The sequence below is a fragment of the Mustela nigripes genome, chromosome 1 (assembly GCF_022355385.1).
Source record: "Mustela nigripes isolate SB6536 chromosome 1, MUSNIG.SB6536, whole genome shotgun sequence".
NCBI classification, from domain to species: domain Eukaryota; kingdom Metazoa; phylum Chordata; class Mammalia; order Carnivora; family Mustelidae; genus Mustela; species Mustela nigripes.
The window spans coordinates 183,788,742-183,811,573 of NC_081557.1; the positions used below are offsets into that span (position 1 = coordinate 183,788,742).

General features: G+C 34.5%; 1 protein-coding gene across 1 annotated transcript in view; it reads left to right on the plus strand.

The window, feature by feature from the left end:
- Positions 1-22,832, plus strand: part of AFG2A (AFG2 AAA ATPase homolog A) — a 327,091-nt gene that overhangs the window by 105,700 nt on the left and 198,559 nt on the right. The window contains exon 12 of the mRNA XM_059417577.1: positions 6,925-7,051. Within this exon, the coding sequence (XP_059273560.1) occupies positions 6,925-7,051 (127 nt within the window). The remainder of the gene's footprint in view (positions 1-6,924; positions 7,052-22,832) is intronic.

The window sequence follows — 22,832 nt, forward strand, 5'->3', positions numbered from 1 at the left end:
TTTTTGTATATTTTTTTCTTGTATTTTCATTGGATTTAGTTTGCTCTTTTTTTTAGTTTCCTGAGGTAGAAGCTTAGATGATTGCCTTTAGGTCTTTCTTTTTTCCTAATATATACATTCAGTGCTATAAATTTCTTATTAAGCACTACTTTTATTACCACATTCCACGAATTTTGATTAGTTGTATTTTCATTTTCATTTAGTTCAAACTATTTTTTTAAAAATTTCTGTTGAGACTCATGTATTATTCAGGAGTGTGGTTTTTTGTTGTTGTTGTTGTTGTTGTTGTTTTGACAGACAGAGATCACAAGTAGGTATAGAGGCAGGCAGAGAGAGAGGGGGAAGCAGGCTCCCTGCTGAGTAGAGAGTCTGATGTGGGGCTCTATCCCAGGACCCTAGGATCATGACCTGAGCCGAAAGCAGAGGCTTTAACCCACTGAGCCACCCAGGTGCCCCGGAGTATGTTTTTTAATCTCCATGTGTTTTCTTATTTTCCAAATGTCTTTCCGCTGTTGGTTTCTAGTTTAATTTCACTGTGGTCTGATAGCACACATTGTATGATTTCTATTTTTTATAATTTGTTAAGGTAGATTTTATGGCCTAGAATGTAGTCTGTCTTGATCAATACTCGATATGATCTTGAGATGAATGTGTATTCTACTATTGTTGGATTAAGTGGCATTTGGATAGCAATTATATCCAGTTGGTTGATGGTGTTGTTGAGTTCACCTGTGTTCTTACTGATTTTCTGCCTGTTAGATCTGTCCATTTCTGCTGGAGCAGTGTTCAGATTTCCAACTCTGTGAGTGAATTTGTTTCTTTCTTCTTGCTATTCTATCAATTTTTTCCTCACATATTTTGACCCCCTACTATTAGGTGATGCATATTAAAGATTGTTAATGTCCTCTTGGAGTATTGACCCCTTTATCGTTAGTAATACCTCTCTTTATCCCTAATAATTTTTCTTGGTCTGAAGTCTGCTTTGTTTGAAATTAATATACCTACTCTAGCTTTATTTTGATTAGTTAGAAGTAATTGTGCATCTTTCTCCATCCCTTTACTTCTCTATATATCTTTATATTTAGAGTGGATTTTTTGTCCTCAGTATATAGTTGGGTCTTGTTCTTTGATCCTCTGTGACAATGTCTGTCTTAACTGGTGGGTTTAGACCATTGATGTTTTAAATTGATTATTATATAGTTGTATTAATACTACCGTATTTGTTACTGCCTTCTATTCCTTGTTCTTTGTTCCTTTTTTTGTCTTTGACTATTTTTCTGCCTTTTCTGATTTTTTTTTAAAAGATTTTATTTATTTATTTATTTATTTATTTTTTTTTTTTTTAAAGATTTTATTTATTTATTTAACAGAAAGACAGAGATCACAAGTAGGCAGAGAGGCAGGTAGAGAGAGAGGGGGAAGCAGACTCCCTGCTGAGCAGAGAGCCCGATGTGGGGCTCGATCCCAGGACCCTGAGATCACCACCTGAGCTGAAGGCAGGGGCTTAAACCACTGAGCCACCCAGGTGCTTCTTTTTTTTTTTTTTTTTTTTTTTAAAGATTAGATTTTATTTATTTATTTGAGAGAGAGACAGTGAGAGAGAGCATGAGAGGCGAGAAGGTCAGAGGGAGAAGCAGACTCCCCATGGAGCTGGGAGCCTGATGCGGGACTCCATCCCGGGACTCCGGGACCGTGACTTGAACCAAAGGCAGTTGCTCAACCAACTGAGCCACCCAGGCACCCCGCCTTTTCTGATTTTAACTGATCATTTTATGATTCCATTTCCTCTCCTTTCTTGGTGTATGAAATGTATATTTCTATTTTTTCCCTTTTTTCATTGATTGCCCTGGAGTTTGCAATATACATTTACAACTAATCTGCATGCACTTTCAAATAACTCTTCTGCTTCACAGGTGGTACTTTATAATAACCAAAATTTGAATTTCTCTCTCTAGTCCCTTAGATCATTTCTGTCATTCATTTCAGTTATACATATACTGTAGTCATTGGCTACATTGTTCTTACCATTATTTTGGACAAATTATTATCTGTTAGATCAATCAAGGATAAGAAAGTTGAAGTTTTTATTTTGTCTTCACTTATTCCTCTCTAGTGCTCTCTTTTTATATAGATTAAAGTTTCAACCTATATCATTTTCCTTTTCCTGAAGTAACTTTTTGAGATTTATTTGTTTTAGAGAAAGAGAAAGTGTAAATGGTGGAGAGGTTCAGAGAAAGAGAGAGAGAGAGAAACTCCAGCAGACTCTCTACGTGAGATTGGTCCCAATTTCAAAACCCTGAGATCATGACCTGAGCCAAAATCAAGAGTAGGACATTTAACTGACTGAGCCAACTAAATGCCCCACCTGGAACAACTTTTTAAAACATTTCTTGCAAGGCAGGTCGACTAACAACAAATTCCCTCAATTTTTGTTTGAGGAAGTCTTTATTTCTCCTTCAATTCTGAAAGATAATTTCCCAGAATACACGAATTTAGGTAGGTGTTTTTTCTCTCTCTCAACACTTTAAGTATTTCACTCTATTCTCCTTGGTTACATGGTTGTTGAGGAGTTATCTAATATATTTCCTATTTTTTGCACCTGTAATGTGAAACTGTACTGTTCCTCTGGCTTCTTTCAAGATTTTTTTTTTCCTTTGCTTTTCTGTAGTTTGAATATGATGTGCCTAGAGGTAATTTTTTGCCAGGTGTCCTACTTGATGTTCTCTGGGCTTCCTGGATCTGTATTTTGGTGTCAGACATTAATTTGGGGAAATTCTCAATCATTATTACTTCAAATATTTCTTCTATTCCATTATCTTTTCTCCTTCTGGTATTTCATTCAAACATATTTTACACCTTTTATAGTTTCCATAATTCTTGGAAATTCTTTAGTTTTTTTGTTTGTTTGTTTTTTCTTCTGTCTTTTTTCTCTTCAGTCTTTTTTTCTCTTTGCTTTTTCATTTTGGAAGTTTTTATTGACAAATAATTAAGCTCAGACATTTTTTCCTCAGCCATGTCTAGTCTAATGAGCCCATCAAAGGTATTTTTTATTTCTGCTCTAGTGTCTTGATTTCTGCCATTTCTTTTTGAGTCTTAGAATATCCATCACTATGTTGCCCCTTTCTCTCATGTTGTCTCCTTTGTCTTTTAGAACCCTTAGCATATTAATCATAGTTTAAAAAAAAATCCTGGTGGCTCACTGGGTAAAGCTGGGTAAAGCTCAGGTCACGGTCTCAGGGTTCTGGGATCAAGCCTGGCATTGTGCTCTCTGCTTAGCAGGGAGCCTGCTTCCCCTCTCTCTCTGTCTGCCTCTCTGCCTACTTATGATCTCTCTGTCAAATAAATAAAATCTTTAAAAAAAAAAAAATCCTGGTCTGATTTTAGCATTTTTGCTGGTTCTCTGGTTCGTTGATGTTCATTCAGCTTCTTCAAATTGTGTTTGGTTTGTCTATTAGTATGCCTTGTAATGGTTTTGATTTTGTTTTATTTTGGTTTTTTGTAATGGTTTTGATTTTATTTATTTTTGTCACATGTAAATGGACATAATAATACTGCATAAAAGGAACTATGTTAAGTAGGCCTTTGGTAATGTAGTAGTAAGAGTATAAGAGGCCAGGCGTTCTTTGGTCCTGTGATTACATTGTAGTCTTTTAGTTAGTCTGTATTACTGGACCGTGAAGTTTGCAATTGCTTTTTAGTAACCCACCTTCCCTTAAAGTAATACAAGATGGCTTGAGAGGGCTAGAGTTGGGTATATCTCTTCCTCTACCTCAGTTGGGCTCTGATAAACTTATCATAGTTTAGGCTCTGGTAAAATAGCTTCTCTTGAAAGCAGGACTTGTTCAGAAGTACAGACTATTCTGGCATATTTTAAAATAGCTACTTTTCCCTTCCTCCTTCTGCATGCACAAGATTTTCCTCAGGTCTTCATTGTGAGAACCTGGTATGGCTTCTGGAGGTAAACTCACAAAAAATGTAAGAGTCCCTCAGTGATTGTGTCTTCTGGATTGTTTAATTCTCAGACTTGCCCTCACTGCCTCCAGAAATTCATCATTTACATTTCCTTACCCTTACATTTACAGTACCCTTACCCCAGCACTGGTTCCTGTGGAGGTTCCTACTCATTGGTTTCTTTGTATTCAGCTTGTCCGTCTTTCCAGTTTGGGGGCAGTGGTTTATCTTTTTTTTTTTTTTTTTTAAGATTTTATTTATTTATTTGACAGAGAGAAAGATCACAAGTAGGCAGAAAGGCAGGCAGAGAGAGGGGGGGAAGCAGGCTCCCTGCTTAGCAGAGAGCCTGATGCAGGGCTCAATCCCAGGACCCTGAGATCATGACCTGAGCCTAAGGCAGAGGCTTAACCCATTGAGCCACCCAGATGCCTGGACAGTGGTTTGTCTTATTTCTATGGTCTAAATATTTGTGTCCTCCCCACATTCAATCCTAAGTGGTAGAGCCTTTGGGAGGTGCTTAGGTCATGAAGGTGGAGATCTGGTGAATAGGATTTGTGTCTTTATAAAAAGAGGCCTCACAGAGCTCACCCACCATCTTTATGTGAGGATGTGAAAAGGTGTCAGTTATGAGCTAGGAAAAGACCCCTCTCTTAAAACCATGCTAGCGCCTTGATCTTGGACTTCCCAGTATCCAGACAGAAATAAATTTCTATTGTTTGTTGTTGTTGTTGTTGTTTTAGATTTTATTAATTTGACAGAGGGAGAGACAGTGAGAGAGGGAACTATAAGCAGGGGGAGTGGGAAAGGGAGAAGCAGACTCCCTGCTGAATTGGGAGCCTTATGTGGGGTTCAGTTCCAGGACCCAGAACCCTACACGAGCCGAAGGCAGACAGGTGCTTAATGACTGAGCCACCCAGGTGCCCCAAATTTCTATTGTGTATAAGCCACCTAGTCTATGATATTTTGTAATAGTGGCCTGAACAAATGAAGACATGTGTGATTTCATGTTCCAGAAGGGTCTAAGAAGAGTTGTTACTGGACTGGAAAACAGACCAGTATTGCCTTTTTATAATCTGTTCTCCATACTGTCGCTGTAGTGGTCCTCAAAAACATGAATCTGGTTTTGTCATGTCTCTAGGTGAAACATTCCATTTAAGTTAGGATAAAATCCAAACTCAGTGATTTCAAAAACAAAGCCTATTATCTAGCCTTGATTTATCTTTCTGTAGTTATCTTTTGCATTTTTCACCTTAACTTCTGTGCCCATCTATTCTGAACTGATTTCTATTTTCAGTATTCTGTGTTCTCTCTTTCCTTTTACCTGTTTGGTCCTCACTCAGTTTTCAAGTTTAGAAACCATCTCCCTGGACAGCCCACCTTGACTCTACCAAAACGTGTTCAATGTGACCTTTCTTAGTGTCTGAAAATATAGATAGGATCATAACTAATTAGCATAGTAGATTCATTTAAAGGCTTTAGATGTAATCTGGTGGTAGCCTTAAATATTTAAATGCTTGTAGTCATAATGAAGGTGACCTTAGAGCTTTTGCTAACAGTGTTTCTATCTGGTAAACTCTCATGTGGAAAAGTTTTATTACGGAGGATATTAATCCACTTATTCAGAATGTTCAAAGTTTATTCTTATAATCAGATTAGCAAATCCATGCACTTGCCAATTAGTTACTTGCAAGAATTAGGGCTAGCCAAAATAAATCTCAGTGGCCTCTCTGGTATTCCTTGGTCCCAAACTTTTTAGACATGGGGAAGAACTATTTAATTTAATTGACAGTGTGATTTACATAACAACCTCATATGTGTTTGATTGATGTTGAGTTAGAGGCTACTCTCCTATGTATATACTACATCAAGTTTTTGAACTTGTAATGCATGCTGAGATCTACATTCTGTTAGAGATCCTAATTATCTAATTATATATGTTACATGATGGTTATACTAAGGTACACTTGCTCTGTCACTGGTGATAGAGGTGTGTACCTTCTATCCTTTTTTCCTCTTCTTCCCCTCACCCCATATATCTGGTTGAATTTGTATGTTTAATACTCTTACAATGTTGCTAAACTCTGTAATTTTCCACTCAGGTTTATTACATGTATTACTTGTATGTATATGTTTATTACATATTTCTCAATACTCAACAGTTCTTAGTAAATCCTACCTGCTGCTAATAAGAATTGTTATTATAGGACCTTGACTATGTAATATAAGGGTTTTGTTCATTGGTAAGACCTGTTGAATTTCCTTATTAATAATCAATATTCGGTTTTGTTTTGGATTTTTTTGTCAAAGGAAATGTGATTAAATTATAATTTAATTATTATATTTAATTAATTATAGTATGTCTAGTAGTAGCTTTGTATTTGACCTGATACATTAACAAAAGGAACACAATAACATACCTTTCTTTGCCTGCTTCTCCACATATGGGGATTGTGATCACTACCTACCTGATGATGTGCTTAAAAATATTAATATTTTAAAATATCAAGATACATCAGAAGTATCCTGTGTGTTGTGTATGGATAAAGAGTGTAGAGTTTTTTTGTTTTGTATGGGCTTTAAACTTCATGTGAAGAATGGGTTTTTATTTTATTTAGTTTCTTTATTCCCAGTTGCCATATAAAAAGTAAATATTGATTAAATTACACAGTTTTCTATGTATTTGATGAATTGCTTTAAATGATCTTATATCTTACTTATCTTACTTCCCAGATCTTTTATATTTCATTCTTGGAGAGAAAATGAACATGGCTGTTGAAGGAGGAAAAGGAATGATTTGAATATAGTTAGTTTTGGGGTATGGTAATTTCAACAAATAATGAATTCTGAAGCAGGCATTTTATATTGTGAAACAGACATAATTTTTTTTGTTATAGGATATATAGTTTTTTAAAAGTAATAAAGTACTTGGTGATTGGTATAGAGTTGTTTTAAAACTCCGTTTTTAAAAATCAGTTCTTCAGGTGCCGGGAATGTAGCTGACCGTGTTCTGGCTCAGCTCTTAACGGAAATGGATGGTGTTGAACAGTTAAAGGACGTGACAATTTTGGCAGCTACTAACCGCCCAGATAGGATAGACAAGGTAAGAAGCAAAACAGTGTGAGTGTTTTAAAATCAAGAACTGGGTCATTTGATTATGTTAGGGTTTTTTTCTACCAAATTACTCTGAAATCAGTTTTTCATTTAGAGGATCCCGAAAATCTTAAACTAAAGGAGATATAAAGAACAGAGTAATGCTTCTGTGTTTTTATTGCTTATGGTTTGGTATTAATGAGACTATTTTGTAACCCCTTCAGTTCCCCCCCCCCTTGTTGTTGTGTCAAACTTTCAGAGAATTGAAGTTCTGAAAATCTTTGTTTATGTATCTGATTTATTTTTGAGAAGTTTTTAACATTTTCAGTCATATTAATGTAAATTTCTGGGTATTTAGAATAAGTCAGACTGAAGTTATGATTAACAACTTTTTAGAATTCTTTGCCTGCAGTTGCTTTCAGAGTGATGAGAATAAGAGTGACAATGGATTTTAGCTTTCTAAGAAATTACTTAGGCTATAGCATTAAGCTAAGCTGCACAATTGGAAAATTAACCCTTTTTAGCTATTGCTACCACTTTTTCTCCCTAAGTCATAGTTTAATAAAGAGAATTCACTAAATTTTAAATGCCTAATTTATACCTAGTGTATAATTTCTTTGCAAAGGTTTAAATTAAGAGTAAAAATTTTCTCCTTTAGCATGAACCATTTTTTCTTTTTTCTGTTCACATTATTTCATATATATGACCTTATGAGCTCCTTCCTCCTTTCCTATGCACATATACACAGACTTTCAGTTTTAAAAATGGGATTTAGAAAAAATGATCCTTTTAGAGTTATGAAAGGAGCTATTATGTGGAAAGCAAGCTTTGCTTTCATTCAGTTGGGTATTTTGTTATGCGATAAAGACCTTTGGGTCAAATACAGGTGAGAAAGCTTTGGACTTTAATAAATTTTTCCCTTTTTGCTATAGTATTTTTTAAGAAGATAGGTGTGTTCTGAGCACTTTATATGATCTGGGTCCATGCTCAGATACCTCTGATGTCTATGGAGAAAAAAAAAAAAGTAGGACTTCATTTTAACAAGTATCATAGAAAGTACTAAAAGAGCCCTAGAGATTACCTAACCCCACCTTTCAGTTTCACAAATAGAAGTGCTGAATACAGAAAAAAATTTTTTCTCTTGGTAAGAATACATTGTATTTTTATGACATTTTCTACTGGTTACCCCATGGCTAATGAGCTCTAAACTTTCTTTGGTTTCATTCTCTACAATGCCTAATCTAATAGTTGTCTTCTTGGATTTCTTAATAGAGTATGTCTTCACATACTCTGTTTCTTGAAATAGGACTTTTGGGTTTACAGTAAACTTCTCTGGGTTCATCTAAATCAGGCTATACGATTCAGCCTGATTGGTGGTTTTGTTAGTTGTCTTTTTCTGTGTTACAGATTACCTCAAATTTAGCAGTTCTACACAACACCCATTTATTAGTATTTCTGTAGGTCGGTCAAAATCTGGGAATGGCATGACAGAGTTGTCTGTTCTAGAGTCTCACTACAGGCTGAAAACAAAGTGTTGGCAGGACTATATTGTTGTCAGGAGCTGGTATTCCTTTTCTAATCTCACATGAATGGGACAGGCCAAAGGACTAAATTTTTTTATTGGCTGTCAGCGGGAGCTACTGTATCTCCTAGAGACTATCCACATGGCCTCTTCCATCTTCAAAGACTGCAGTGAAAACTGGTGTCTTTGTAATGAAATAAAAATAAGTAAATAAATAAATAAATAAATAAAAGAAATCACATTTTATTCCTCTTATGCTTTAAGCTTCTATTGCCAGAAAAGCTCAGTCTTTTAGTCTCATCTGATCAGGTTAGGCCCAACAAAGGAAAATCTCTCCACCTTCAAGTCAGTAGATTCAGGACCTTAATTAATTACATTTGCAAAAGCCCCTCACAGTAGCACCTAAAGTAGCATTTGATTGAATAACTGGGAGAAAGTACTAGCCGTCTAGAGGACCAAAATCTTGTGACTGTACTAGAAGTCTTCCTACCAGAGTGCTCTTCAGCGTTTTCCCCCTTCTCCTATCTGAATTCTGTTCCAAGTACTAAGAACAACTTCTGACTTTCTCAGAGACCAGCTTTTCCTTCTTCCTTGCCTGTCATATAATTGGCTATGAACCAGTTCCTCTGAAATGTTCTTGTTTTGTGGAATCTGCTTGTTTTCTCAGATGCAACATTTCTTTGCCTTGCCCTGTCCACATATATCTTTCTTCAAATTATACATATAATCTTTCTTAAAATAGAAAACGATAAATAGATTTAAACTCCTTTTGTAAAAGTTACAATTTTTTCGTGTTCTTTATATATGTGACACTTTGTAAGTTTGTTACTTAATATGGTGGAATTGTTAATTTATAATCTGTTTTGCTTACTTTTCCCCCTGTAAGACCTAAATTGATCCCTAACTGTTGTGTTTTACAGTAGATCTAATTTATCCTAGTTTTTTTTTTTTTAAGATTTTATTTATTTGTCAGAGAGAGCACTGGCAGACAGAGAGGCAGGCAGGGGCAGAGGGAGGCAGAGGGAGAAGCAGGCTCCCTGCTTCTGCTTCTGCTGATCAAGGAGCTTGATGTGGGACTCAATCCCAGGACTCTGGGATCATGACCTGAGCCGAAGGCAGCTGCTTAACCAACTGAGCCACTCAGGCGTCCCTATCCTAGTTTTTTTTTTTTTAACCAACACCTGGTACAAAAGACCTTTAGAAATTTTAAAGATAAACCTAGAGATTAGAAGTTACTCTTGGGCCGCTGCAAGGTCTGGGGCCTTTTTTTTTTTTTTTTTTTTACTCCGCTTTCTAAATTCAAAACCCCCAAGGTAATGGTAGAGAATTTTCATTCTCTTTGGGATAGTTTAGTCTGAAGATATTGGGATCTCTTGGAGAAAATACTTAACTGGATTTGGGGCAGAAGTTGTCTCCAAAGACAGAAAATTGAAGGGATGGAAGTGGTTTTTTGTTTTTGTTTTTGTTTTTTTACATTTCAAGGATTTTGCATTGTTTTTGTGTTTCTTGCCTGATGATAATAATTTGCCTTAGGAAGGCAAATGTTGTATTTCAAAACAGTAACTCATGAGTCTTCATCATCACACAGTTTCAGAAATTGAAGTTTGGGAAATAGCTTGCCGAACTTCTAGCCATGTTTTTTTTAATCCTTTATAAAATGTTACCTTGAATTCATCAGTTCTAAAAACATGTAATTGTGCAAAGTAACTGTTTTAAGTATCAATATTAATTGTTAACACCTTCATTTATTGACCTCTTTAAGATGTTTCAGAGAGAAGTATAAACCTATACAAACATATAGTATGTATATAGCATACTTATATGTATGCTTGTATGTTTATATGTATATGTACATATGCATTTACACACATACTTTGATTAGTTTTTGAATACTAGAAATCCAACTTTTTTTAACCAGCTAACTTTGGATGAAAACATTTAAATCAAGATATCGAAAGTATTGGGGTACCTGAGTGGCTCAGTGGGTTAAGCCTCTGCCTTTGGCTTGGGTCATGATCTCTGGATCCTGGGATTGAGCCCCACATCTGGCTCTCTGCTCAGCAGGAAGCATGCTTCCTCTCTCTCTCTGCCTGCCTCTCCATCTATTTGTGATCTCTGTCTCTCAAATAAATAAGTAGAATCTTAAAAAGAAAAAAAAAGATATCAAAAGTATTTGCTAACTGGACTTATTTCCACTAGGTCAGGGGGATCTAAGTGTTTTTAATTTAGTATTCAAATTTTTCAAAATTTACAATGTTTAATTTGTAAAGGATTAAATAATAAAGTTATTCCTGAGAGCAAAACATAAAATTGGTAAATGGGAAAAAGCATTTTTAAGTGGTATAAGAATGGTTTCAAGATCATCAATTGATGTGCTGTGCTTTCAAGTACAACTTTGAATTTAGTACATTACAACAGAGTCTAAACGTTCTGCATATTGTATTCTGTAATAGTGCAAAGAACAAACAAACAAACAAAAAACACTTTAAGTAATCAGTGATTTTTGTAAAAAAAAATAAAAAAGTTAATTCTTTTCTATTTCAGGTAGAATACCGTATTTGTGTGGAATATGGATTTTATTCTTAATTATACCTTTGTTACTGCTCATATGATACATACTACATCAAAAGTCATTTTTCTTTGCAGACTTTTTCCTTTGAAGAACTATTTTAGAGCATTATTTGTATATCATTTAATAGTACTATAAAAAAAGTTTCAGTGCATGTATGATTATAACACGTTCAAAGTATGTCCTGAAGGTCTGTCCTGGTAGAAACAAAACAGTCTTAAGAGATAATATAAAAATGAAAAAACTTCTTGTTATGAAATGAATAGACAGTTTCTACCACCTGCCTTGTCTGGAGGAAACTATAATAGGAAGAGTGGGTAACAGAAGAATTAAAGTAAATTTCATGTGCTGCTAAAAGGTAGAGGGATTTTTTTTTTTTAGCTTAAAAAAGACTGTCCTAGTGCCAGAGAAATTATACATTTGGTCTAACTTGTGCTAAATTTAATTAAGGTGTTTGGCCTTGTAAATTAGCTGGCATACTTTACCATCCTATTGTCTTTTAAGCCACAACTTCTGTGTCATGGTGACCTTAAGTTAGTATGTTAAAAGGGTGAGAATTCTTGGACTGCCGGAGTGAAATTGACATCATTATGTGACCCTTATATTGTGTGTATTTAGTGCCTTTTATGGACAATATCTCAGTTTCATGTAGCTTGGGGAAACTAGAGCTGGAGTTTCTTGGGGATTCTGGTGATTCAGCTAAAGGAAGTAAGACACACAGCTCAGTAATCACATTATTCTCTTTCCTGCTATGTCATAGTTACATGTCAAATACGTTAGATGTGATGTAGCACACTAGGCTAAGTAAAGTGATTGCTTGTGGTTCCTGGTGGTATCCTGAAGTCTCCATAGACTTTTTATGACTTAACTCTCTCCTCCAGCTGCTAAGTGAGGGAAGAAAAGTCATATTCCCAAGTGTCCATTTTCCATAAGAATGACAAGATGTGAAGGATAGATGAAGATTAATGAGATTGTATATAATGTCAAGTTGACACATTGTCTTTAGATGGATGATGGTCTGGATTTCCTCAGCAACAAGAGACTTTTTAGAAAACAACTGAATTTTTATTGATGCCCAAATAACAAAGAGTCTAAACTATAGGAGTTTATATTGTTCCTTATTAGGCTCTTGTTTATGTGGCCCCTTTAGAAGAATATAATGTCCAATCCATGGCATTTCAAGCACTTGTGTTAGATATTAAGAAATGGTCATGTCTTCTTTATCAGACATTAAAAAAACCTCAAACCTCAAAATAGTTTAGTTTTATGAATATTTTTTCATTTAGTCACTTGGTTACTTTTAGTACTGATGCCTAGTATATTATTATTACTACTATAAAGTATATAGCCTATAAATGTAGTTTTCTTATAATAGTAAATCTGTAAAATTTTGAAAATTCTGCTGAGTCATCTATGGAGAAGATTGTTCAATTGACGAAAACTTTGGAAGTTATATAGAAATATTGAATAATTCAGGGTTCGGAATCATTTTCTAACTTCATATGTTTAGCTCATGGATATTATAAACTGGCATTAATTTTCCAGTAGAGGAAATGTGCTTGAAGAGTTAAATATGACATAATATTTTTATTTCTTAAGTATTGCAAATTAAAAGTTGGTTTTATGGATATCTTTGTAACATTGGGAAAACTTAATTAGCATATTTAGAAATGTTGGCAAGTGAGAAGAAAAACATATGTGTCTCCCAATTTTCAAGTGAATTGAGTTTCAAAAATACCTATAGAATAAAGAGTACAGATATGTTTACAGATGGCTTTTCTCCTTACCTTTCCTAGTTGCAAGTGCCATTCTTTTTAATATTGCTATTCTCAGCTAAGTTGGAACTAAAAAGCTGCTTGACCTAACAGACATTAAAATTTTAAATATTATAATTCTTTACTTTCTTGTATTTTAGGAAAGGATGTTTATAATCCTTAATATTGTTTATCAAAATGATGTGGAGAGTCTTGGTGGATTATAAGGTGAGCTGTAATGTGGTCAGGCCTGCGAGGCCTCCTCCAAATTCACCTTCCAATTTTAGCTTTACCTTCATTTTACAGGACTCTCAGAAGTGGCTTTATCATTAGTGATAGGTGTTTGTGTGTTTGTTTGTTTTAAAGCTTTAAGTGTTTTCACCGTATCTATTATGGTAGCTTCTGTAAGGGTTTCAGTTTTGGGAATGGACGATTGGGAAAAGCAAGTCAGAAGAAGCAAGAGAGAAGCAAGTCAGAAGTTGTATGTATATATGTCATACCTCATTTAGATGCTAATTAGGTAGAGTCTGTTTATCCTGGCGGTCAGCAGACTGGCCAATCACTTGATTTTGTACGTCTCATGATCTAAGAATGGTTTTTGTATATTTAAATGGTTGAAAAATATGAGAAAGAAAAATAATTTTGTGAGATGTAAAAATGAGATGAAATCCAAATTTCAATATGTAAAACTTTAGTGGAACATGGTCACCCTAATTCGTTAATGTATTGTCTATGACTTCACTTGTACTGTAGTTACAGTATCACACAGTATTTATGGCCCATAAAGCCTAACTTATTTACCATTTGGATCTTTATGGAACAAATTCACTGACCATTGATCTATCCTTGTAGGCTTTTAGAAGTTTAGTAATATCTCTTAATATGTGGTGTCCATACATGAGCCACGGTATCTTTCTAAAGATTGTTTAAATATATTGCATTAATTTTCTGGGGTGCTTGGGTGTCCCAGTTGGTCATGGTTCAGGTCTGCCTTTGGCTCAGGTCATGATCCCAGGGTCCTGGGATTTGTCCCTGTGTCAGGCTCGCTTTCAACTGGGATCTGTTTCTCCCTCTCCCTGCTCATTCTCCCTCTCCCCCACTCTTTCTTAAATAAATAATAAATAAAACCTTTAAAAACATATGTATTTCATTAACGGCTTAAAATAAATAATAGGAAGGTTGTATTATCTTATTGTTCTTTCAAGTACATTCCATCTCAAAAGTTCTTTTAATATTTTAAAATATATCTTTTTGGACTAAATCATTATTCTTTTCAGTTGAATTACTCAACAAAATCCATAAATCTAGAAGTATAGTTTTTTAATTGTATGGATAATGTATTTCTTTTTGTTTGTTTGTTTAAATATTTTATTTATTTATTTGACAGACAGAGATCACAAGTAGGGAGAAAGGCAGGCAGAGAGAAAAGAGGTAGCAGGCTCCCCGAGGAGCGGAGAGCCCGATGCGGGGCTTGATCCCAGAACACTGGGATCATGAGCAGAGCCAAAGGTAGAGGCCTTAACCCACTGAGCCACCCAGGTGCCCCAGATAATGTGTTTCTTAATGGCACTTGAATCTTAAAGTTTTATTGGTTTTTTAGTTTTTTATAACTGTGAGTTGAATGCCCATTTTAGTATTATCACAGGAATTTTCAGGCTGAGATATTTAAATTTTGAGAAATTAAGATTCTATATTTAGATGTTTGGTGAATAATATTTTATTTTCATATGCAAATAGGAGTAGATTTAATCTTCTGTTAGAGAAAGTATAAATAACACAGTACATATTGCCCTTGATACCCAAGTTGTGAAAGAAACTAATTTTTTCAAGATTGGAGTGAACTTGGAAGGCTTTGATAGTCTAGTTATCCTTCTGATATATTAATCCTCCCCTCTCATTGTAAAATTTCTACCCTCCACTTCTCCGTCATTTGCTTACTCTCCAAACTGATGGGAGAGAGGAGATTATTATCTCATGAAATAGACCACTCCATCTTTGTCTCAGATTATTTTTAGGAATTTTGTTGTTCTACTGAACCAGTTGCTGTGTGTCTCCCCAAAGCTTCAACATACCAGCCACAAGTACAGTTTTTAATCTTTCTTCTAATATGGTTCTTCTTTATTTTTGAAAACTGTTATGTGTCTTACATTCCGTCTCACCAACTAGTCTTCTCTTCTCCAGGCTTGACATCTTGTTTTATTTCGTCTTTGGCATTCTTATCCTTTTTTTACCCCCTCTGAACTGTTGTTCATTTGTTCCTTTCTCTCTGAAATTACGGCATCCACAGATGAATATACTGTTGTAGTCAGTTGTAGTCAGATCAGTACAGAGTTTAGTAAGACACTTAATGCCTTCAGTCTGAATATCATGTCTTCTGCTAATGCATTCCAGGATTGTGTTAGATTATTTGCCAGCTGTGGACTGCTGTTGAATTTAAAGTCATCAAGAACAAAACAAAAACAAAACCAAAAGCCCGTGTTTCCTCAGAGTCTTCTGCTAAGTTATAGCTTCCCCGCCTTGGGCTTGTGTTATTAATTTGATTTAAGTCTTAGAAGTTGAGCCATAGTGCGATCAGATCTAGAGATCTTCCTTCAAGTACAGCTCCTCCGAGCTATTCCTACTTTTTATATGCTTCCCAGAGATTTGTTTTTCCTTAAGTCCAAGTGGTTTCCCAATAGTTTCTGCTAGCCAGCTGCTAGGGCTTTAGGCCTTAGAAGTAGAGGAATTAATTCTTGCTAAATTCATCAAATTACATCCGATCTTTCTAATTTGTCAAGTGTGGGATTCTGTTTCTGCCATTCCCTATGTGTGTCTTATAGGTATTAATAGCAGAGGCATTATATATCTTAATTATCAAGAAGAATTTCTGTAGCTTTCTGACTTTTTGAAAGATAGTTTAACCTATGTAATTTAAGAAAGTAAAATTCACCTAATTTACCTTAAGAATACATACTCTGAAATACTTTGTTTTCTCCAATGGAAATAGACAAGATAAGACTTAAATTATATTCAATGAAATTTAGAAATGAAATTATTTTTGAAATTATTATGAAAGTATTTTTTTAGCTTTAAAACAGTGCTGAAATAGGTAGTTAGTGTCCTCATCACTTCCACTTTTATAGGTAGTTTCATGAGTTTGTGATACTACAGATATTTTATTGTACGAGGAGTTGTATAATTTTCTTATTTGACCTTTTTATTTATAGTGCCTTGGGCACGGGCCTTCCCAATACTTAGCATTTCTGATTGAGTTTTTGGAGTATGCATAGCATTGGAGAAGGGCTTCTGCATCATGTAAGCAGTTTAACTGTAGAAATGAGTCTAGGGGAAAAGGAGATTAGCATATGTAGATGGCAAAGATGTTAAGGACTAGAATGTTATATGTAGACTGTGATAGAAAGACCTGAAATTGAACCTGAGAAATGAACAATGGGAGAAATGAGGCAGACAGATACAGATTTGGGGATCTTTGTTTCTCATTCTAGCTCTGTTGCTAACAAACTATATCCTTTGAAATTATTCATCCTCTCTGGACCTCTATTTCTGTACCTGTCAAAATGTGGTAGATAATCCAGGGTATGTCATTAATGTCCCCAAATTCTCTTATGTTGTGACTTAGAGATAGTTAATAATAGATTTTCCAAATGCTACATAAAAGCATGCTATTTACCAAACACATTTCTGAGGTTTTTTTTTTTTTAGGCTTTTTCAGGTGTCACCTCCCCAAACTTTCATGTTGCTGAAAAGTTCTTTTCTGCAAACATGTTATAAAAGTAAGCAAATATTATCCAGGTGTGCGAAATGACTTCTTTTTAACCACTTGATTGTCAGAATAGGGGGGAAAGCCATAAATCAGCCTTAAGGCTGTTGTTGTGTAATAAAAATTTCGGTTGACAGTTGAAGAACACCTTAACGTTTTCACTGAAAATTTATTACTCTTAGAAAAAGAAAACTTGTTGAGCTGCATATTTTCTCCTTTCACAGATGTCTGATCAGTTTTACAGTATCTGTAATGTTTTGGTCTATTTAATACTCTGTTTTTGAAAACTTAAAATGAATGTAAAAATAATTTTGAGTTAGAACAGAAATGTCTAAACATATGATTATTTAAAGTTGATTATTTAAATTTGAAAAAGCTTCTTCCCATGTATTCTTAATGCTCCTAGGATCTCATATTTGATGTTCAGTGTAGCCAAGAACTAAATCGGAAGCTCTGTATTCAGTATTTTAAGATTATTTGTAGAAGGGCTAATTTGGTGATTATTTTTAAAGTGCATAGTGAGTATTAACAATAATGTGCCAGTTTGATGCCTGGAATTCTATTCATTGTGTATGTGTGTGTGTGTGTGTGTGTGCACGTGCACGCGTGTGTGTGCGTGTGCACTTTGGAAGGGGTGTGCAAAAGTATCAAGTACGTAATAAAGAAAATTCAGTTCTTTTTTTTAGGATATGTATCATCAAATATGAAATACAGGCAGGTTTTGAAGTATTATCATAAAACATGCACAGTCTAACCTTGTTTGCAGTATTATACTGGCATGTACATTCACCATAGATTTGGAAAAACTGGATCTTAGATCTGGTCTTTTAAAACCATGTATGTGTTGGTCTCAGTGAATTTGGTATTGCAGTTACTCTGTCTGGACACAAGATGGTGATACTTACCTGAAATGTTTTCTGAGTGCAGCATCTGTGGGAGGCTTCCCCTCCTCTGTCCAGAGGATGAGTGACTTAAGGAAATGAGTGGAATTGGCTTTGTTTTAAAAAATAATAGTTGAAATTTGTGTGTATGTGTGTGTGTGTCCTACTGTATATAATTTATTTAACAAATAGTGATTTAATATTAAGTGTAGGTTTGTGTAAGTTTGAGTTGGGGTGAGGTAGGAACATTGAGAAAAGGGAAAGTTGAACAGTGGAGAGGGACTAGCTGTCATTAGGTATATACTGGGCATCCAGTGTGTGAGTGATTTGCTTATGATCTCTAATTGATTCTAATCAAATATAAGCATATGTATTTTATACAACACCAATGTATTCCTTAGCTCAATAAATTGTGTAATATTAGTAGTGCTATGTATGTTCTCTCTGGTAAAAACTGTGTATACCATCAGCCAGTGTAGTATCTTTTTTTTTTTTTTAATTTTAAGTGAAATTATCAATCTTTTATAATTAAAAAAAATTCCCTGTATAGTTAAATATACATTTACCTTAATATATAGCGATTCCACTTCTAGGTATTTGTCCGAAAGAAATGAAAACTTTTGTCTACACAAAGACCTCTAGGCAAATGTTTATAGCAGTTATATTCATTATCACTAAACAGCCCCAAATGTTTATCAACTGATAAATGGATAAAGAAGTTCTGCTTTGCTCATACAATGAAGTACCACTTAGCCATAAAAAAAGAAACACATTTCTGGTATATGCAATAAGATGGAAGCATTATGCTAGGTGAAAGAAGCCAAACACAAAAGGTTCAAGAGTATACTGACTGGTTCTGTTTATGTGACAGTCTGGAAAAGGCAAGGCCACAGGGACAGAAGTCAGATCCAGGACTTGGGGGTAGGGATTGACCACAAAGTGCCATGAAGAAACTTTTGGGGGTGATGGGAATATTCTACATTTTTGTTGTGGTGGTGATTATAGGACTATATATGTTTGTCAGAACCCTTCTAACTATAAAACTAAATGTGGTGAATTTTACAGTATATAAAGCCTACCTCAAAACCTGACCATTAAACACACTAGAAAAAAAAAAAAACTTGTTAATTGCAAATGCAGAGGAAAATGTCAGCTCTGCTTCAGCAACAGTTTCTCTTTACTTGGAGGTAAAGCATTTTGCATTTTCAGCTCTTTCTCTCCTTTGCTTGTCTTTTGATAACCCCTTTAGGCAGACCTCTCTTTCTCACTGCCTTAGCAGACTCAGAACTACCCCAGCAAAGATTTTGCTTTCAAGTGTTGCTACCCAGCTTTCAGTACAGAAGGAGGTAGAATTTTAGTGCTAGAAAGATTCTTAGAGAATTTGGCTGGCAAACTAGAGATTTTACAAATAAATCTTTTAGAGAAGTTATTCTCAGTAACAAAAGTCAGTTATGCATATATTAAGGACAGTTTTTAATCTGGTTCTTACTGTAATAAAGTATAGCTAGAATTATGAAAATATATTTTTATCCCTTCCTTCCCTCCTTCCCTTCTTCCTTCCTGTGCTAGATTCTACTTCTGTCTCCTGGAAGGGACAGTGCAGGTGAACCAGACAAGTGCTTTGGATCATTATGTTGCATATCAAGTAATAGTGTCTACCTTTTAGCAGCTTTTCAGTCTACGGAGCTGGTAACATCTATGGCCTGGGGCTTACATGTTTGATGACAGACTTACTCAGAAGTGTGTTTTGTTATAGAAAAAATGCTAAGCCAATTATTAACACTAGTGTCTTTTGGAAATCTTGATTCTGAAGCTTCTTTTTTTTTTTTAATTAAAGTAGCAAAAAAAGAATATTTGATGTAATAAGATAAAAGCAAGGGATAGTATATTTTATCAAAGTAGAAAGGTAAAGAAAACTATTAATGTTTGAGAAGCACATTTAGGATACTTTTGGGTATTTAGGAGTTCCTCATTAACTCCATATTTTCAGGCTTAATGATATACTTGTTGTTCCCTCTTGGTGAAATATAGGTGTGTTTTTTCAGAGGCCAAGTAGAAGGCTCATATTTTATTAAAAGTAGTATCCTGTGAGGTAGTCGTAGGTCATTACTGCTGAGGAACATTTACTTAGAAAGATTTAGTAAACAGCCTGATTCAGTTGAGCTGACAGTTTAACAATCCAGGCAGTTTAATTTAGAACTTATACTTTAAACCACAAAACTAAATAAATTCTTAAGTTCTGTGTTAGATTTAATGTCTTTGACTTGATTGTATATTTAATATTCTGATCAGCTTTTGCTTTGTATTTATAAATTTGAATTCAATCTCTGATATTTGCGTTGTATTAGATGACTGGTAGACCTCTGTGTATGTGTTCTCGTAAAAACTATGGTATACCGTCAGGCAGTGAAGTAGCTTTATTCACACTTTAAGTGCGGTTATGAATTTTCACTTAAAAATCAAAAAGGGAGAAAGGAAAGGAGGGAAAGGAGAGAAGGAAGGAGAACTGGAGTTTGTGCATATTGTTATTGTTGAAGTTATGTTTTGTTTTTTGATTTAGTTGATTAGAATTGGGAAAGTAAGCATTAGCAAGTAAGGAATAAATTTACTTTTATATATCTAGGAAAATCTAACAAGATTTAAAGCAATTAGGTACAGAATAAACTAAGCAGAGAATAGAAAACTTCTGAGCTCTCTGCTTATTTTTATAAAGTTTTATTGAAACATAGCCATGCCTATTGTTGCATAGACTATTTAGTCAATAAGATAAAAATGTTTACTATCTTGCCCTATGGGAAAAAGTTTGCCAGCCCTTGAACTAAATTTTGGATCAGTACTATTCAGATAAACTGTTTGTTAGTTGTCTTAGAATGAGTCAGCCATCAGATATTCATTGAGCACCTGTTATGTGCCAAGCAGTGTGCTAGGTGAGGGAGAGGCAAAAACAAACATGTCCTACAAAAATGTTTGACTTTCTTTTTTATTAATAGTTACAACATAGGTTAAAAAATGCTAGAAATTGTAAGACTGGGAAATGCTTGTAAGACAGATCTCTTTTATCTGAACCGACAATAATGCTGCATCTCTTGGGCAGTGACAATATTAATTATCTGATTCTCCAGCTTCTTTTCTCTTTCTTCTGAAGATCCCCTTTTATATTACTCAGGGTTTTTTTCTATAGATTTATTACCACACAGTTTACTTATTTATAGCGTTTATTTTTGTGTCTCCCCACATAGGCTTTATAAGGGCAAGGATTTTGTTTACTGATTTATCCAAGTGCTTAGAACTCATAGTAAGCAGTTAGTATGAAGGAGACCTGCCTTACATATTCTTATTAACTGTATCAGTGCATTTGGAAAATACCAGCTTTTTTTATGTCTGCTCTAATTTTGCTGATTTGAAATGATAATTTGCTGAGGTAATTTGTATGTCTTTTTAACTTTTTCTCTGTCCTTCATTGAGAAAACTAATATTTCTTACGTTTTTACCTCCTCATTTTATCACCAGTAATATACTGTTTACGTAGTTTTTTCTTGGGAGTGATAAATATTTAGTAAAAGATGTTTTGGGTAGTTCAGTAATATATTTATTGAACAGAAAAATGCACACTAAGATCAAAGCTATGTTAACTACTCCGATAGCCTTGTGGATGTAATGTAGGTGCACATTTAATCATGATTAAAATAATTAAAAATAATTTCTCATAAAACTTCTTTCTTTTAGTTATACTCATGAGCATATTTTGGTGATAGTTGATTTTTCTGCCTACACAGTTTGCAGAATAGGTAAGAAGAAGAATGGTTTTGTTTTGCTTTTTTTCTTTAACGATTTATTTATTTATTTGACAGACAGAGATCACAAGTAGGCAGAGAGGCAGGCAGAGAGAGAGGGGGAAAGCAGGTTCCCTGCCGAGCAGAGAGCCTGATGCGGGCCTGGATCGCAGGACCCTGGTATCATGACCTGAGCCGAAGGCAGAGGCTGTTACCCACTGAGCCACCCAGGTGCCCCAGAAGAAGAGTGTTTTGTAGCCAAGTCTCTGTATCTTGGTATCTCACATTCATATTTGTGACCTAAACCTACGTCCCATGAGAAAAGCCAAATGTTCTCATAAGCAACAAAAATTTTCTTCATGGAAAACAAAGAAGTAAAAATGTAGTCCAAACAAAGGTATAATGTGTATATTGAATATTATAAATCTATCTATATAGATATGAATATATTAACATAGGGCTTATGCATTTAATTATAGGATTTTTTCCTTTGGTATTATATTGAAAGAAAAAATACAAAATTGAATACATGCAGGGAATCAAAAAATCCAGAAATATAGCTGATAACAATTATTACCACTTTTAATTGAGCACGCATATATCATCTGTAATTCTAATGAGCCTGCAAAGTAATATTTCTGTTTATATTTTGAAGATCAAGAAATTGATATTCAGAGAGATTGAATGACTTGCCATCGTTCAAGAACTAATAAGTCATAAAGGTAGTATTGCAATGCAGGGCTTCCTGTTCCTCCAAATACCTTATGTTTTATCCTACAGTATGTCCATTTCTCATGTATTATCAAGATGTGCTACAACCTGACTATATTCTATACCTGTATTTGTTTAAAAATTTTACATTTTATAACATTTACACTACGTAGTTATTGTTTTTTAAATTTTTTACCAGTTTTATTATTTATTTGCTTTTTAGTTTTTAATTTTATTTTAATTCCAGTATAGTTAACATACAGTGTTATATTTATTTCAGGTGTACAATATAGTGATTCGTCCATTCTATACATTACTCAGTGCTCATCATGATAAATGAACTCTTAACCTCCTTCACCTGTTTCACCCATCCTCCCATCCATTTCCCTCTGGTAACTATCAGTTATCTTTATTAAAAGTCTTTTTTTTTTTTTTTTTGGTTTGTCTCTTTGTTGTTCATTTGTTTTGTTTCTTAAATTCCCCATATAGTAAGATCATATGGTGTTTGTTTTTCTCTGACTTACTTCACTTAGCATTATAGCCCGTATAGCCATCCATGTTGTTGCAAATGGCAAGATTCATTCTTTTTTAGGGCTGAATAATATTCCTCTGTGTGTGTGTGTGTGTGTGTGTGTGTGTGTGTGTGTGTGTGTGTTTATCCATTCATCAATCAATGGGACACTTTGTAATTCGGCTATTACAAACAATAGTGCATATGCATAGTAGTGCATGTATCTTTTTGAATCAGTGTCTTTGTGTTCTTTGGGCACATACCCTGTAGTGGGATTACTGGATCATAAGTAATTCTATTTTTAATTTTT